Genomic DNA, 16,837 nt, shown 5'->3' on the forward strand with positions numbered 1-16,837 from the left:
AGCTTCAATGCCATACAACTCTCCTTCCATGGCCTCCAACTGCTCTTAAACGCAAGTAAAACTAAATGCATGCTATTCAATCGATCACTGCCCGCACCTGCTCGCCCGTCCAGCATCACTACTCTGGACGGCTCTGACTTAAAATACGTGGACAACTACAAATACCTGGGTGTCTGGTTAGACTGTAAGCTCTCCTTCCAGACTCACATTAAGCATCTCCAATCCAAAATTAAATCTAGAATCGGCTTCCTATTTCGCAACAAAGCATCCTTCCCTCATGCTGCCAAACATACCCTCGTAAAACTGACCATCCTACCGATCCTTGACTTTGGTGATGTCATCTATAAAATAGCCTCCAACACTCTACTCAACAAATTGGATGCAGTCTATCACAGTGCCATCCGTTTTGCCACCAAAGCCCCATACACTACCCACCACTGCGACCTGTACGCTCTCGTTGGTTGGCCCTCGCTTCATACTCGTCGCCAAACCCACTGGCTACAAGTTATCTACAAGTCTTTGCTAGGTAAAGCCCCGCCTTATCTCAGCTCACTGGTCACCATAGCAGCACCAACTCGTAGCACGCGCTCCAGCAGGTATATCGCACTGGTCACCCCCAAAGCCAATTCCTCCTTTGGTCGTCTTTCCTTCCAGTTCCCTGCTGCCAATGACTGGAATGAACTGCAAAGATCTCTGAAGCTGGAGATTCATATCTCCCTCACTAGCTTTAAGCACCAGCTGTCAGAGCAGCTCACAGATCACTGCACCTGTACGTAGATGGGCTGTTTACAGATGGGCTATCTACCTTCCTCATCCCCATACTGTATTTATTTATTTATCTTGCTCCTTTGCACCCCAGTATCTCTACTTGCACATTCATCTTCTGCACATCTACCATTCCAGTGTTTAATTGCTATATTGTAATTACTTTGCCACCATCGCCTATTTATTGCCTTAACTCCCTTATCTTACCTCATTTGCACTCACTGTATCTTACCTCATTTGCACTCACTGTATATAGACTATAAGTTTTCTTTTCTTCTACTCTATTATTGACTGTATGTTTTGTTTATTCCATGTGTAACTCTGTGTTGTTGTATGTGTCGAATTGCTATGCTTTATCTTGGCCAAGTCGCAGTTGCAAATGAGAACTTGCCTACCTGGTTAAATAAAGGTGAAATTAAAAATAAAAATAAATACACTTGGCGGGGAACGTCTTGACAAAATCGTCAAAAGCTTCCGCATCTTTGACCCAGTCCCAGTTAAGCCAAACAACACCGAGACGCTCTTAGCAGACATTGAGGACGCCTTGGATGGCTACCCAAATGCTACGATTGCCGACAGGCTCTACCTGTTGAAGCGAATGTCCAACAGACACATGACAAGGTTCATCCATCTACAAGAAAAACACGTGCAAAACGACTATGCTAAACTTGCCACGGTTTTGAAAATAGAATTCAGTGGTTTTGCGACTCGCAAACACGACAGCTCGTTGGCTAACAATATCAAACAAGCTCGAAATGAACACCCACAAGCCTACTATCATAGGCTTTGTTCAGCTTACTTTGGCATGCTCACTGAAACAGGAATGAAAGAGCTATTACCATTCAAACAACTGTTTCTGTCAAACATGTCTCCCAACTTCATTAACTACTTGGGCCCTACTGCTCACGTTGGTTTGCCGATCTCAACAGCAAGAGCTTGGGAGGACAGCTTTTGAAGCATCAAAAGCAAGCTGGGCTAAGAGCCGGGACAGCTCGGTTTTCGAGCTTGGTGCCGCACCCACCAATTGGAAGGTGCGGCATCAGGGACAGGTGTGGTAAAAGATGATGCACAAAAGGGGTGGCTACCAAGTAACCACCACACCGATAACCATCGCAGTAAAGATAGCTGTGATGAACGTCCCCAAACTAGAAAGTCCCGTAGAGATCGACCTGGGATCAGGACACAAGGGTAACAAGCGTAACAAGAGCAACAAAGTGTTCAGCAATGATCTAAACGTTAACCTGAAACAATATAGAAGCTCTGATAAGATATGTACTGCAGCGAAATAAATTTGAGAAAGAGGACAAGGATAAGTCATTGTGACTAGGCGTACAATTGCCGGAGACTGAGTCCACTGAAATTCACACCATTGTGTCAACATTCCCATTACCCTCACCCACACTCAAATCACTGTCCAGGGACCACTCGTTCTAGACACAAGCCCGCAGGTTTTGTCTACAGACTTTGATACAGATGTGGAGACGCACAAGGTAAGCAGCGTTGCAACAGATGATTCCTCTCCCATTCCAATAGAGGACCCACTGGGTCACGAAGGTGGGTTATCTGTCTTGAAAATCAACACAGATAACAAACCGCTCCACTTTGTTGGGGATATGACGAGAAAAACCAACTCAAACAAGCCATACCTTATGATGTATTGCCTGAGTGTTGTGTGTTATTAACGTCTGCCTAAGTTACTGCCTAGATCCACTAGCCGGGACAACCGGACGACTGGCTGGAACGTAGAGCCACAGAATGGACAACCTCCCATGTCCATTCTGGTGGTGGTCTGCAGCTTGCTGAAATCCTACCAGGGTAAACCACCAGGGGGGGACTGCTACGATGGTCCACAAACCAGGACATCCGATGGTCATTCTTATGGTGGGTTGCAAAATGCAGAATCCTTCCAAGTTGAACCCACCAGAGGGGGACTGTCATGACTGGCCTGTTCGGGTCAGGTTTCCATGGATCACAGTCCTACAGAGACATCTCTCACCCCTGCAGAGGGGGAGAGGTATAGAGGGATTGATGGGGGGGGGGGATTTATGACACCTCACGCCACTTGTAAATTTTAAGGCAGAAAACAAATCCTTTGTCCTCTCAGTGTGGAGGATTGGAATGTATGGTGGGCCTATGGAAAATGAACCTGCAACATGCAAAAAACTGACTTTGGGACATTATATTTCATCAGCCAAATGGTGGTAGCAATGATAGATGGAATATGAAAATGTATGTCGTTTTTGTTATGTTATTAAAAGTGAAATGATGGAATTATAACAAAAAGTATAAAGAAATAAAACAACAGTAAAAAGACAGGCTATATACAGTAGCAAGTCTATAAAAGTAGCGAGGCTACATACAGACACCGGCTAGTCAGGCTGATTTAGGTAGGATGGACATGTAGATATGGTTAAAGTGACTATGCATATATGATGAACAGAGAGTAGCAGTAGCGTAAAAGAGGGGTTGGCGGGTGGTGGGTGGTGGTGCAGATAGCCTGGTTAGCCAATGTGCGGGAGCACTGGTTGGTCGGCCCAATTGAGGTAGTATGTACATGAATGTATAGTTAAAGTGACTATGAATATATGCTAAACAGAGAGTAGCAGCAGCGTAAAATAGGGGTTGGGGGGGGGCACAATGGGGGGGCACAATGCAAATAGTCCGGGTAGCCATTTGATTACCTGTTCAGGAGTCTTATGGCTTGGGGGTAAAATCTGTTGAGAAGCCTTTTTGTCCTAGACTTGGCACTCCGGTACTGCTTGCCATGTGGTAGTAGAGAGAACAGTCTGTGGCTGGGGTGGCTGGGGTCTTTGACAGTTTTTAGGGCCTTCTTCTAACACCGCCTGGTGTAGAGGTCCTGGATGGCAGGCAGCATAGCCCCAGTGATGTACTGGGCCCTACGCCCTACCCTCTGTAGTGCCATGCAGTCAGAGGCTGAGCAATTGCCATACCAGGCAGTGATGCAACCAGTCAGGATGCTCTCGATGGTGCAGCTGTAGAACCTTTTGAGGATCTCAGGACCCATGCCAAATCTTTTTAGTTTCCCGAGGGAGAATAGGGTTTGTCGTGCCCTCTTCATGGCTGTCTTGGTGTGTTTCGACCATTCTACTTTGTTGTTGATGTGGACACCAAGGAACTTGGTGAAGCTCTCAACCTGCTCCACTACAGCCCCGTCGATGAGAATTGGGGCATGCTCGGTCCTCCTTTTCCTGTAGTCCATAATAATCTCCTTAGTCTTAGTTGCGTTGAGGGATAGGTTGTTATTCTGGCACCACCCGGCCAGGTCTCTGACTTCCTCCCTATAGGCTGTCTCATCATTGTCAGTGATCAGGCCTACCACTGTTGTGTTGTCTGCAATCTTAATGATGGTGTTGGAGTCGTGCCTGGCCATGCAGTCGTGGGTGAACAGGGAGTACAGGAGGGGACTGAGCACGCACCCCTGGGGAGCTCCAGTGTTGAGGATCAGTGTGGCAGATGTGTTGCTACCTACCCTCACCACCTGGGGGCGGCTCGTCAGGAAGTCTAGGATCCAGGTGCAGAGGGAGGTGTTTAGTCCCAGGATCCTTAGCTTAGTGATGAGCTTTGAAGGTACTATGGTGTTGAACGCTGAGCTGTATTCAATGAATAGCATTTTCACATAAGTCTTCCTTTTGTCCAAGTGGGAAAGGGCGGTGTGGAGTGCAATTGAGATTGCATCATCTGTGGATCTGTTTGGGCAGTATGCAAATTGGAGTGGGTCTAGGGTTTCTGGGATAATGGTGTTGATGTGAGCCAACCTTTCAAAGCACTTAATGGCTACGAACATGAGTGCTACGGGTCGGTAGTCATTTAGGCAGGTCGCCTTTTTGTTCTTGGGCACAGGAACTATGGTGGTCTGCTTGAAACATGTTGGTATTACAGACTTAATCAGGGGCATGTTGAAAATGTCAGTGAAGTCACCTGCCAGTTGGTCAGCACATGCCCGGAGCACACATCCTGGTAATCCGTTTGGCCCCGCTGCCTTGAGTAAGACCTGTTTAAAGGTCTTACTCATGTTGGCTACGGAGAGTGTGATCACACAGTCGTCCGGAACAGATGATGCTCTCATGCATGCCTCAGTGTTGCTTGCCTCGAAGCGAGCACAAAAGTGATTTAGCTCGTCTGGTAGGCTCGTGTCACTGGGCAGCTCGCAACTGTGCTTCCCTATGTAGTCTGTAATAGTTTGCAAGCCCTGCCACATAAGACGAGCGTCGGAGCCGGTGTAGTATGATTCAATCTTAGCCCTGTATTGACGCTTTGCCTGTTTGATGGTTCGTTGCAGGGCATAGCAGGATTTCTTGTAAGCTTCCAGGTTAGAGTCCCTCACCTTGAAAGCGGCAGCTCTACCCATTAGCTCAGTGCGAATGTTGCCTGTAATCCATGGCTTTTGGTTGGGGTATGTACGTACAGTCACTGTGGGGACGTCGTCCTCGAAGCACTTATTGATAAAGCCAGTGACTGATGTGGTGTACTCCAATGCCATCAGAAGAATCCCGGAACATGTTCTAGTCCTGTAGTTTAGCATCTGCTTCATCTGACCACTTTTTTATAGACCGAGTCACTGGTGCTTCCAGGAATCAGGAGGATAGAGTTGTGGTCGGATTTTCCAAGTGGAGGGCGTGGGAGAGCTTTGTACGCATCTCTGTGTGTGGAGTACAGGTGATCTAGTATTTCTTTCTCTCTGGTTGCACATTTAACATGTTGATGGAAATTTGGTAGAACTAATTTAAGTTTCCCTGCATTAAAGTCTCCGGCCACTAGGAGCTCCACCTCTGGGTGAGTGGTTTCCTGTTCGCTTATTTCCTTATACAGCTGACTGAGTGTGGTCTTAGTGCCAGCATCTGTCTGTGGTGGTAAATTAACAGCCACAAAAAGTATAGCTGGAAACTCTCTAGGTAAGTAGTGTGGCCTGCAATTTATCACAATATACTCTACTTCAGGCGAGCAAAATCTAAAGACTTCCTTAGATTTCGTGCACCAGCTGTTGTTTAAAAATATGCACAAACCTCCCCCCTCATCTTACCAGAGTGTGCTGATCTATCTTGCCTGTGCAGCGTATATCCCGCTAGCTGAATATCCATGTCGATTCCGTGAAACATAGGATATTACAGTTTTTGATGTCCCGTTGGTAGGATATTCGTGATCGTACCTCGTCTAGTTTATTGTCCAATGATTGCACGTTGGCGAGTAGTATTGACGGTAACGGCAGCTTTCCCACTTGCCTTTTCCGGGTCTTGACCAGGCATCCGGCTCTTTGTCCTCTGTACCTGCGTCGCTTCCTCTTGCAAATAACGGGGATGTTGGCCTTGTCGGGTGTTTGGAGAATGTCCTGTGCGTCTTGCTTGTTGAAGAAAAAATCTTTGTCTAATCCGAGGTGAGTGATCACTGTCCTGATATCCAGAAGCTCTTTTTTGCCGTAAGATACGATTGCAGAAACATTATGTACAAAATAAGTTACAAATAAAGTGAAAAACCCCACATAATTATACAATTGGTTGGGCGCCCGTAAAACTGCTGCCATTTCTTCCGGCGCCATTTTGTACATGATGTTTACATACTGTGCGTTGTGTAGAAAATATCCAGATCAAAGGGAATGTTTTTGTAACAATAAACTATGATTTTAGTTAATTGTGTAACAAGATCATCCACTCTTACAGAACGAATGCAAGGGAACAGACCATTAAGAGAAAGAACACTGACATTGTGTGGACAATCAGAGACTTACACCCGGTAATGAAGGAGGTGCCGCCATCAGAGAAGAAGGTCTTCGGCTAAACCTCCTAAGAGGAATTCGGTCCACGAAGAGATACGCAATGGAGACCTTCAACAAGTAATTACATCATTATAATTCTGACCCATAAGAGCGGCAGTTCGGGGCAAGGTGTTAGAGCTACACAAAGCATAGTTTACAAATGTATCCAAGTGTGCTTTTCTCTCGTGCACGCTCTCTCTCTTTCTAAATCCCCATCTGGTGTAACACATGTCATATTGTGTTGGTCTGCTAGGGAGCAGTTTCATTGTACTAAGTTCTAATCAATAGCCTAGACTGTATGTTTGTGTATGTGTATCTTATATTATCATTTACCTTGTTGTGGTACGGAAGGATTTAGTGAGACCCGGGTTGGTGCAGATTTACGAATTATGCGACGTTCAAGATGAGACTGTAGAGGAAATTAATTTATTAGCGACTGCTGTAAAATCAATATTCTGATATTCTTTGAGTTAATTTGGGAAATGGAAAGTCATTCAACAAAATGTCCCATGGTTCCCCAGGTTACTGAGTTAAGGACTACCTGATTAATTGAATCACGTAATTATAAACATAGTTAATTATTCGATAAACAGCAGTCATCACATTAATGATACAACGTTACGGCACACCAAAGCTGAAGTTGGTGGTCTGGTCCTTGCAGGAATCATCTCTAACATTAGCTTGGAAGTTAAAGTTCTTAGTCACAATCAAGACGTTCTGGGCGCTATTAACGATGTAGTAACGCTGCACAGCCTCAATCACAGACTTTGCCAACCTATGAATGGTTGGCTTTGGGAGATCAGGTAATGTTACCATGTTCAGAATGCAGTGGCAATCCGTCATGGTCAACATATAGATTTAGTGGTTGTAAAGATGGGGAGAGGTCTGTTCGTAATAAAGAGAAGTTCTGCTCTTTTGACAACACACTCTACAAAGCAAGCCCTGCAGGCTTTAGGTTTGTCTCATTTTAATTATTGTCCAGCCATGTGGTCAAGTTCTGCCAAGAAATACCTAGTTAACCATATAAAAAAAATGAGAAAGCTGTAAATGCAGTGAATTTAGCTTTGTCACAATTCTTTATTATTTTTTTTACAAAGGAGTTCAGAATAAAGTCCTCTTTCACCAGAGTGGCACCTAAATCACCACTTGTTATCACATGGGTGCCATAGTCTAGGACCAGCTTCTCTGACAAATGGTTTGCTAACTCAAGTTGATTGTTTTCTAGTGCATTTGCAATTTTCTCTGCCTGGCTAGCAAAACGAGAGTCAAGAGGGAAGTCAGTCCTCACAGATGATTATGTACCTAGGGACAACAACAAAATACCGAAATGTCATTTTGTTAATATATTTTTGCATAACGCTTGTGCCACTTGTTAAAACTTCTTATGGATGGTGGCAGTATTGAGTTGCTTGGATGACTGACGTGCCCAGAGTAAACTGCCTGCTACTCACGCCCAGAAACTAAGATATTAATATTATTAGTATATTTGGATAGAAAACACTCTGAAGTTTCTAAAACTGTTTGAATGATGTCTGTGAGTATAACAGAACTCATATGGCAGGCAAAAACCTGAGAAAAAATCCAAACAGGAAGTGGTTTGTAGTTTTTCAAGTGATTGCCTATCCAAACTACAGTGTCTGTGGGGTCATTTTGCACTTCCTACGGCTTCCACTAGATGTCAACAGTCTTTAGAACCTTGTTTGAGGCTTCTACTGTGAAGTGGGGATGAATAAGAGCTCATTGAGGACTGCCAGCAGGACATGAGCCTCAGCCATGCGCACTCACGTGAGAGGTAGCTCAGTTCCATTGCATTTCTGAAGAAAAAGGATTTCTCTGGTTGAAACTTTATTGCGGATTTATGATAAAAACATCCTAAAGATTGATTCTATACATCGTTTGACATGTTTCTACGAACAGTAATGGAATTTTTTGAGTTTTCGTCTGATCTGTGCGTCGTGAATTTGGATTTGTAAACTGAAGGCGCGAACAAAAGGAGGTATTTGGACATAAAGGATGGACTTTATCGAACAAAACAAACATTTATTGTGGAACTGGGATTTCTGGGAGTGCATTCTGATGAAGATCATCAAAGGTAAGTGAATATTTAGAATGCTATTTCTGACTATTGTTGACTCCAACATGGCGGATATATTGTATGGCATGTTTTTGTGTTTGAGCGCCGTACTCAGATTATTGCATGGTGTGCTTTTTCGGTAAAGCTTTTTTTGAAATCTGACACAGCGGTTGCATTAAGGAGAAGTTTATCTAAAGTTCCATGCATAACATTTGTATTTTCATCAACACTTATGATGAGTATTTCTGTAAATTGATCTCTGCAAACTCACCGGATGTTTTGGAGCAAAACATTACTGAACATAACGCGACAATGTAAACTGAGATTTTTGGATATAAATATGAACTTTATCTAACAAAACATACATGTATTGTGTAACATGAAGTCCTATGAGTGTCATCTGATGAAGATCATCAAAGGTTAGTGATTAAGTTTATCTCTATTTCTGCTTTTTGTGACTCCTCTCTTTAGCTGGAAAATGGCTGTGTTTTTTTGTGTATAGGCGCTGACCTAACATAATCACATGGTTTGCTTTCGCCGTAAAGCCTTTTTGAAATCAGACACTGTGGCTGTATTAACAAGAAGTAAAGCTTTAAAATGGTGTATTATACTTGTATGTTTGCAGAATTTTAATGATGAGATTTTTGTTGTTTTGAATTTGGCACCCTGCACTTTCACTGGCTTTTGTCATATCGATCCCGCTAACGGGATTCAAGCCATAAGAAGTTAAATCTTACCTCACAATAAGCCTTCTTTACACTTGTTACATGCATTGTAATTATTATCAAAACAATGTATCAACCAATATACTTTGCAATCAGGTGATAAAGTTGTATTCACCTTTTTTTCCAAGGTTAGTGTAAATTCCCTAAATACGAATAGTGGTGCAGTTGTTTTCAACCTGGTTAAGCTTAATGCGTTGGTTGTCAATGGATACTTGCCGTTTAGTGCAGGTAGGTATGAGACATAATCCATTTATAGTGTAAGCCGTGGAGCTGTGCTCCTCATGCCATGTCTCAATGATCTCTGAGTTGGTCTGGAAACCAAACACCTTCATAGGGACATCAACGACCTCATCTGGGGTAAGATACTGTACATTCCATCCTTTGTGGTCAGTGGACACTGTGATTAGGTGAAATTCATCACCCGTCCCATGTAAGTCACCTCCAATATCTGTTTGTCCAGCTTTGTGCGGCACTCATGAAGCCAACTGTTGGAGCGGCCAAGGGGGTAAGGGCCTGTCACGCCTTGATCTGTTTCATCTGTATTGTGCTTGTCTCCACCCCCCAATGGGTGTCTCCCATTTGTCCACATTTTCCCCTGTGTATTTATACCAGTGTTTTCTGTTTGTCTGTTGCCAGTTCGTCTTGTCCCTACAAGTCTTACCAGCGTGTTTTCCCATTTTCGAGTCTGTCTAGTTACTGTTTTCTAGTCTTCCCAGTTCTGACCATTCCGCCTGCCCTGAGCCTGCCTGCCGTTGTGTACCTCATTGACTCTGCCCTGGACTACTGACCATTCTGACTGCCCTGAGCCTGCCTGCCGTTCTGTACCTCATTGACTCTGCCCTGGACTACTGACCATTCTGCCTGCCCTGAGCCTGCCTGCCGTTGTTTGCCTCTTTGACTCTGCCCTGGATTAATGACCTGCCTGACCTCGACCTGCCCTGGCCTGTCGCCTTGTATAATACATATCATTTTTATTTTATTTATTTCACCTTTATTTAACAAGGTAGGCAAGTTGAGAACAAGTTCTCATTTACAATTGCGACCGATCATGAGAACTGTACTATCCGCCTCCTGCGTCTGCAACTGGGTCATATCCTGAGTCGTGATAGGGCCACACTCTTTGAGAAGACACAGCATAAGAAGAGTGACAATCCATGGCGTTAACATGTATGAGTGCTATGAGCCAGCTTGAGACAATTTATATCAAACTCAGTCTGGGCATTTGATGATAACATCTCTGGCATTTAAATAAAGATGACTGTTTGAAGAAATGACACCGTCTCTCTCAGTAGGAATTTCCACGACACTGGGGCAAAGGTTCACCTTCAAATAGGACAACGAACCTAAGCACACTGTTTTTGTTTCGTCATTATGGGATATTGTGTGTAGATTGATGGGGGACGACGACGACGATTTAATCAATTTTAGAATAAGGCTGTTACGTAACAAAATGTGGAAAAAGTTAAGGGGTCTGAATACTTTCCAAATGCACTGTATGGCAGAACCAAATTGGAGATAGGTAGGAGCAAGTCCATGAAATGTTTTGTAGGTTAGCAGTAAAACCTTAATCAGCCCTAGCTTAAACAGGAAGCCAGCATAGAGAAGCTAGCACTGGAGTCATATGATAACATTTTGGGGTTCTAGTCAAGATTCTAGCAGACGTACAGTATTTAGCAATAACTGAAGTTTATGTAGTGCTTTATCCGGGTAGCCGGAGAGTATAGCGTTGCAGTAGTCTAATCTAGAAGTGACAAAAGCACGGATGAGCTTTTCTACATCCTTTTTGGGCAAAAAGTTATAGATTTTTGCAATGTTACAAAGATGGAAAAAAGCTGCCCTTGATAGGTTCGTCAAAAGAGTGATCAGGGTTCAGATTAACGCTGAGGTCTTTAACAGTTTTGTTTGAGATGACTGTACAACCATCAAGATTGTCAGATCCAACAGCAGATCCCTTTGTTTCTTGGGACCTAGAAATAGCATCTCTGTTTTGTCTGAGTGTAAAAGTTAAACATTTGCTGCCATCCACTTCCTTATGTCAGAAACAAAGTATTCCAGGGTAGGCAATTTTGGGTCTTCACTGTGTTTCACCTAAATGTACAGCTGTGTGTCATCCACGTAGCAGTGAAAGTTGACATTGTGTTCCCGAATGACTTCACCAAGGGGTAGAATATATAGAATATAATATCGCTCTCTTTCAGACAGATAAGATCTAAACCAGGCAATAATTTGTCCGTGTTGCCGTATTAGGGTTTCCAATCTCTCCAAAAGAAGATTGTGAACGATGGTGTCAACACACACACACACTCACACACACTCACCTGATGGGCTACTGAATGGAAAGTGTCCTGAGTTCTAGGAGTATGAGGACAGATGCAGGGCCTTTTCCATTAAAAGGTAATTTACAACCTTCACGATTGCAGTCTTAGTACTTTGATGGGGTCTAAAACCAGACTGGTGCGTTTTGTATACATTATTTGTCTTCGAGAAGGCAGTGACAGTCTTCAAAATGTTTGAGAGGAATGGGAGATTCGATATAGGCCGATTAGTTTTTAAAATTTTCATGGTCAAGGTTTGGCTTATTCAGGAGAGGCTATATTACTGCAACTTTTAGTGAGTTTGGTATACATCAGGAGGATAAGGAGCCGTTTTGGAGGGCCAAGCACAGGAAGTAGCTCTTTCAGATTGTTTAGTTGGAATAGGGTCCAGTAGGCAGCTGGAAGGTTTAGAGGCCATTACTATTTTCGTGAATGTGTTGAGAGATACAGGATAAAAAAAACTTGATTGTGTTCATTGATCCTAGTTCCTGGAAGTTCTATGCAAACTCAGGACAGCTGTGTTTTGGAGAAATACGCAGATTCAGAGTCCATAATTTGATGTATAATGATCATGAACTTGAAACTTTTGATCTTGCGGGGACTAACAAAATGTCCCCTACTGGTACAATTTGTGTTTGTTTACTAAGTTAAACTCATCCACACACACACACACACACACACACACATACACGTTGTTCAGTATGCCTGTGAGAACCTTACTAAAGCTGGATTTATTCTGGATCTCCTCAACTACTCCTCAACGGTCCTGTGTGGCTCAGTTGGTAGAGCATGGTGTTTGCAGCGCCAGGGTTGTGGGTTCGATTCCCACGGGGGACCAGTACGGAGAAGAAATGTATGCATTCACTACTGTAAGTTGCTCTGGATAAGAGCATCTGCTAAATGACTAAATGTATGAATATTTACCTGTGACATCTGACCTCCTTACCAAGTAACATTACAGCTTATCCTTCTGTATTGATTGTGGGTGTCTAACAAGTAACTGGGTGATCAAAGGTTGGTGCAGTAGGTGAAAGATGTGTACACACCTCACACATTGCACAGGCACACACTCTGCAGCCTAGTCTCTGGTCAGGTAAGAGTTAGACACACCCACACTGTTGAACAGTGATTTAGACAGTGTGTTGAAGACTGTGCAGGAAGTTTGAGGTCACAGAAAAGACAATACAATATCTACCCCAGGACACTGCCCACTCAGTAGCCTATCAGGTGAGTAAGTGTATGTGTGTGCTTTGATGAAAGGTGGAGGATTGAGTATGTTTGGGGTCAGATCAGGTGTGTAAAGGCATCCACATACATAGGTTGGGTTTGTTCCTAGCAGAACTCGGCAAGGTGAAGCAAACGCCATTCACATGAAAAACAAGAAAAATGCGTCAAAATTATAGTTTGTATCTCTTGAGGTGGCTTGTCAACAACATTGCCAGTACATTTCCTCAAAATAGTGAGAATTAATCTAAGCTCATTCAAGAAATCTGTAATTCATTTGGATGTTTTAGGCGAGGAGATCTTAGTTAAGTAATCTAACTAAGATGTTTGGTGCAGTATTTCTCAAGTGAAAATTTGCATGAAAACTAGTCTTCTGTCATTGAATGACAAGAAGCACTTAATAGAAAAATCCCAACTGTTGACCAATCACAGAAAAACATCTAACCTCAAGAAAAAAATGTTGTTTGCTTGAATAGCTGGGAAAAACCCCCGCCGTACGGTGTTGAAAACCAAAATGTACAAAAACGTCACAAAATGTTTGCATAATATATGCGTGGACTGTTTCGACTGGGAAGCATATGGTAAATTTGAGGTAATAATTTGTTTGCTCAAACCTGTGTCCAGCAGCCATTGCAATGGTCAGCTGCCACCCAGTGGTGTATTTCTGGTAGTGTAAGTGCCCCCTGGTGATTTAGTATTGACATGAAATACTGTGAGGGAGAGCAGAAAAGCCCCTCAACTCTGGAGTAGAGCCAGAACAAACCCTTCCCTGAAAAGCAAGAGTGAAGAGAGAATGGGGGAGGAGCACAGAGAATAAAAGAGGAGTCATTTTGTAAGCAGTGCATTCACCCTGAGGTATCTTACTCAGAAAAAACAGCGTAAGTCAGATATTTTGGTTGGAAGGAATTGCTTTCACATATAGTACGTTTTAACTGTCATAATTTCAGAAACATTAAGACTTAGTCTTTGTTAACATTTGTAGGCGATCATATCAATGGAGCGTTATTCCTCTCTATGTTTGAATAATACAACCATTTGGATCACTTAATATATCCAAGCATAAACAATACTGTGGTGATCCTTGATCGAATACATGTCCGACTTTTACAGATGGAGCTGCCACCTCGACCAAAACTCTTTGACTTCCATGGAGTCTCTATGACCAACTACTTTACTGACAACTGGGACAATGTACAGAACTTCCAGGCCCGACCAGATGACATTCTCATCGCTACCTACCCAAAAGCAGGTCTCTCTCAGTCTGATCTTGATGTTTCATTAAAGATTGGGTTTGGGTTTGTGAATGACTGTATATATGTCCCCTATCTGTATTCCTCTCTTAGGAACCACATGGGTCTCCTACATTCTAGACCTGCTGTATTTTGGCCAGACAGCCCCTGAGCGTCAGAGACCCATCTTTGAGAAAGTTCCTTTTCTGGAGTTGCTCATTCCTCTTTACCCTCCAGGTTAGAATAGAGCATTGGAAAACTTATTCATACTTCTCCCATTTTGTCATTTCTCTGTAAAAAATGAGATGATGTCTTCAAAGCAGTAACTAAAGTCTAATATCATGACAGAAACTGCTGAACAGTGATAATATGCATCAAACATTATTTTGAATTATTATATTGTTTGTCCAAGGGGTGGAGGTGCTGGACAACTTAACCACCTCTCCTCGCCTCATCAAGACTCACCTCCCAGTCCAGTTGCTGCCCAAGTCCTTCTGGGAGCAGAACTGCAGGGTGCGGTATTTGTAACTTGTCTTCTATGTTTCTCCACTATATCACCATTATATATAAAGGCAATCTCTCTCTCTCTCTCTGCAGATAGTGTATGTGGCCCGTAATGCCAAGGACAATGCTGTGTCTTATTTCCACTTTGACCGCATGAACCAGGCCGAGCCAGAGCCAGGAGACTGGAACAACTTCTTACAGAGATTCATGGATGGAAAGAGTGAGTAAACGAGAGAATAAAGGAGTGATTGAATGAGCAAGTGATAATAGTCCCCATGCACACTATGAATTTGTCTACTCTGCACTTCCTCAGTGGTGTTTGGTTCGTGGTACGACCATGTGACTGGCTGGTGGGAGAAGAAGCAGACTCACTCCAAAATCCTCTACCTCTTCTATGAGGACATGGTTGAGGTGAGTAGAATACTGATGCTAGGTGTGTGTTACAGTATTATTAAGATGCATCTAATGAGCTCAGTGCACACATATGCTCAAGAGTCATACTAAGTGCTGCTCTGGGAGGTTACCTGTTTCTACATCCAGTGTGTATGTGTTCCTACAGGATACGGGGAGAGAGCTGGACAGGCTGTGCTCCTTCCTTGGTTTGTCACCTTCAACAGAGGAGAAGGAGAGGGTAAGAGGAGGAGTGCAGTTTGATACAATGAAGAAGAACAGCATGGCCAACTACTCCACCGACCCAGTCATGGACTTTAAGATATCCCCCTTTATGCGCAAAGGTGTGTATGTGTGTGTATGTGTGTGTGTGTGTGAGAGAGAGAAATAAACATTAAACTGCTGGAGCTCAGCTCTTCCAACTATCACAACAGACACACATGAACACACTGAGACACGTCATCACAGACACCAACACGTATGTGCTGGTGCCTGGTGTGGAGACATTGGAATACTTTATTCTGGATCTACTGAATGATCAAACTATCAATATACCTGTCTGTCTGTCTGTCTGTCTGTCTGTCTGTCTGTCTGTCTGTCTGTCTGTCTGTCTGTCTGTCTGTCTGTCTGTCTGTCTGTCTGTCTCCAGGAAAGGTTGGTGACTGGAAGAACCATTTCACTGTGGCCCAGAGTGAACAGTTTGATGAAGACTATAAGAAGAAAATGGAAAACACTCAGCTTCGGTTTCGCACAACAATTTAGGACTGTCTTCATTATCTAAAGCACTCTGCAGGTCTTAAGTATGTGACTGGATGTAAAAATGTATGGGCAGCAAAGACATACTGTCTAACTACTGTAAATAAACAACACCTGATATCAATTTTCTATTTTATTTCTCATGTTTTTTTAAACCAGATACGAGGTCGCATCACAAAAATAATACAACTTCATATATAAACAGTCAATGAGCAAATTAATTAAATGAATGTTTTAATGTCTCTACTACTGTACCTCTGCACTGTCAATACTGTATGGAGAGGAGAACGGATTGGTTTACTGTAGTATGGCACATACCGCGTTGGTGGAGGAAACACCACAAACATCCCCACAACTGTCAGTCACTGATGAAGGTCCTCCCAACTCAAACCCAAAATGAAATAAAGGAGGCAGAAGTTGCCCCAGATCACTAATACAGGGTCAAATATTCTTCACCCACCCTAATGGTTAAGGATAGAATTGGAAGTAGGGTAATCTGATCCTGGACCTGTGGTTATAAGGATGATTCTACAGTACCTCGAGAGAAACTGCAAAGTACACTGAAATCAGACAGGGTCATTGAAATGTAGACAACAACAGAATCCCATTGTACTGTACTGTACTGTAAATACCACACAAGTCAAGCATTTCACATCACAGGGAGAGACTGCACTGACCCTGAGGAAGGCAGGAAACAGGAAACATGAGATCTTGTCACACAAGGACCCGGGTTGTGTTCAGTAGGACACATTTGGAAGGATTTTGAAACAGAAAAAATGTATGAGTTTCTTATTGGACGGCTTCCGGTAGTACCTCCCCATTTCACTCCCTTTCAAAACATGTTCTCTCATTTTGTGCCTATTTTACTCAACCCGGGTCTCAAGTGGAAATATGGGGTTGACTTCTGAGCTCCGTTCAAGATCACTGGACAGTTTTGAACTGTTTTGAAATGATGCAGCTCCAAATGAGGATGTGCCATTGCCACTGCTCTTTAACCCCTAAACATTAAGCACTAACCATTGTAGCAGTTCCAGGTACTGTTGTGAAACCTTTTTCAACACTTCTATCCTGAACAGAGCCCTGAA

General features: G+C 43.2%; 1 protein-coding gene across 3 annotated transcripts in view; it reads left to right on the forward strand.

The window, feature by feature from the left end:
• Positions 1–15,876, forward strand: part of LOC115168441 (cytosolic sulfotransferase 2) — a 70,701-nt gene extending 54,825 nt beyond the window's left edge. Inside the window, exons 1-8 of one of the 3 annotated variants that reach the window (XM_029723723.1) lie at positions 12,715–12,876; positions 13,984–14,122; positions 14,217–14,339; positions 14,515–14,615; positions 14,700–14,826; positions 14,920–15,017; positions 15,166–15,340; positions 15,646–15,876. In XM_029723723.1, the coding sequence (XP_029579583.1) occupies positions 13,984–14,122; positions 14,217–14,339; positions 14,515–14,615; positions 14,700–14,826; positions 14,920–15,017; positions 15,166–15,340; positions 15,646–15,758 (876 nt within the window). In that variant the 5' untranslated portion in view covers positions 12,715–12,876 and the 3' untranslated portion in view covers positions 15,759–15,876. Of the gene's footprint in view, positions 1–12,714; positions 12,877–13,668; positions 13,752–13,983; positions 14,123–14,216; positions 14,340–14,514; positions 14,616–14,699; positions 14,827–14,919; positions 15,018–15,165; positions 15,341–15,645 lie in introns of those variants that run through there. The other 2 variants (XM_029723725.1, XM_029723724.1) reach the window with 2 other exon arrangements.
• Positions 15,877–16,837: the final 961 nt, after the last annotated feature.

Source organism: Salmo trutta, chromosome 30 (genome assembly GCF_901001165.1).
Source record: "Salmo trutta chromosome 30, fSalTru1.1, whole genome shotgun sequence".
In the NCBI taxonomy this organism is placed as follows: Eukaryota; Metazoa; Chordata; class Actinopteri; order Salmoniformes; family Salmonidae; genus Salmo; species Salmo trutta.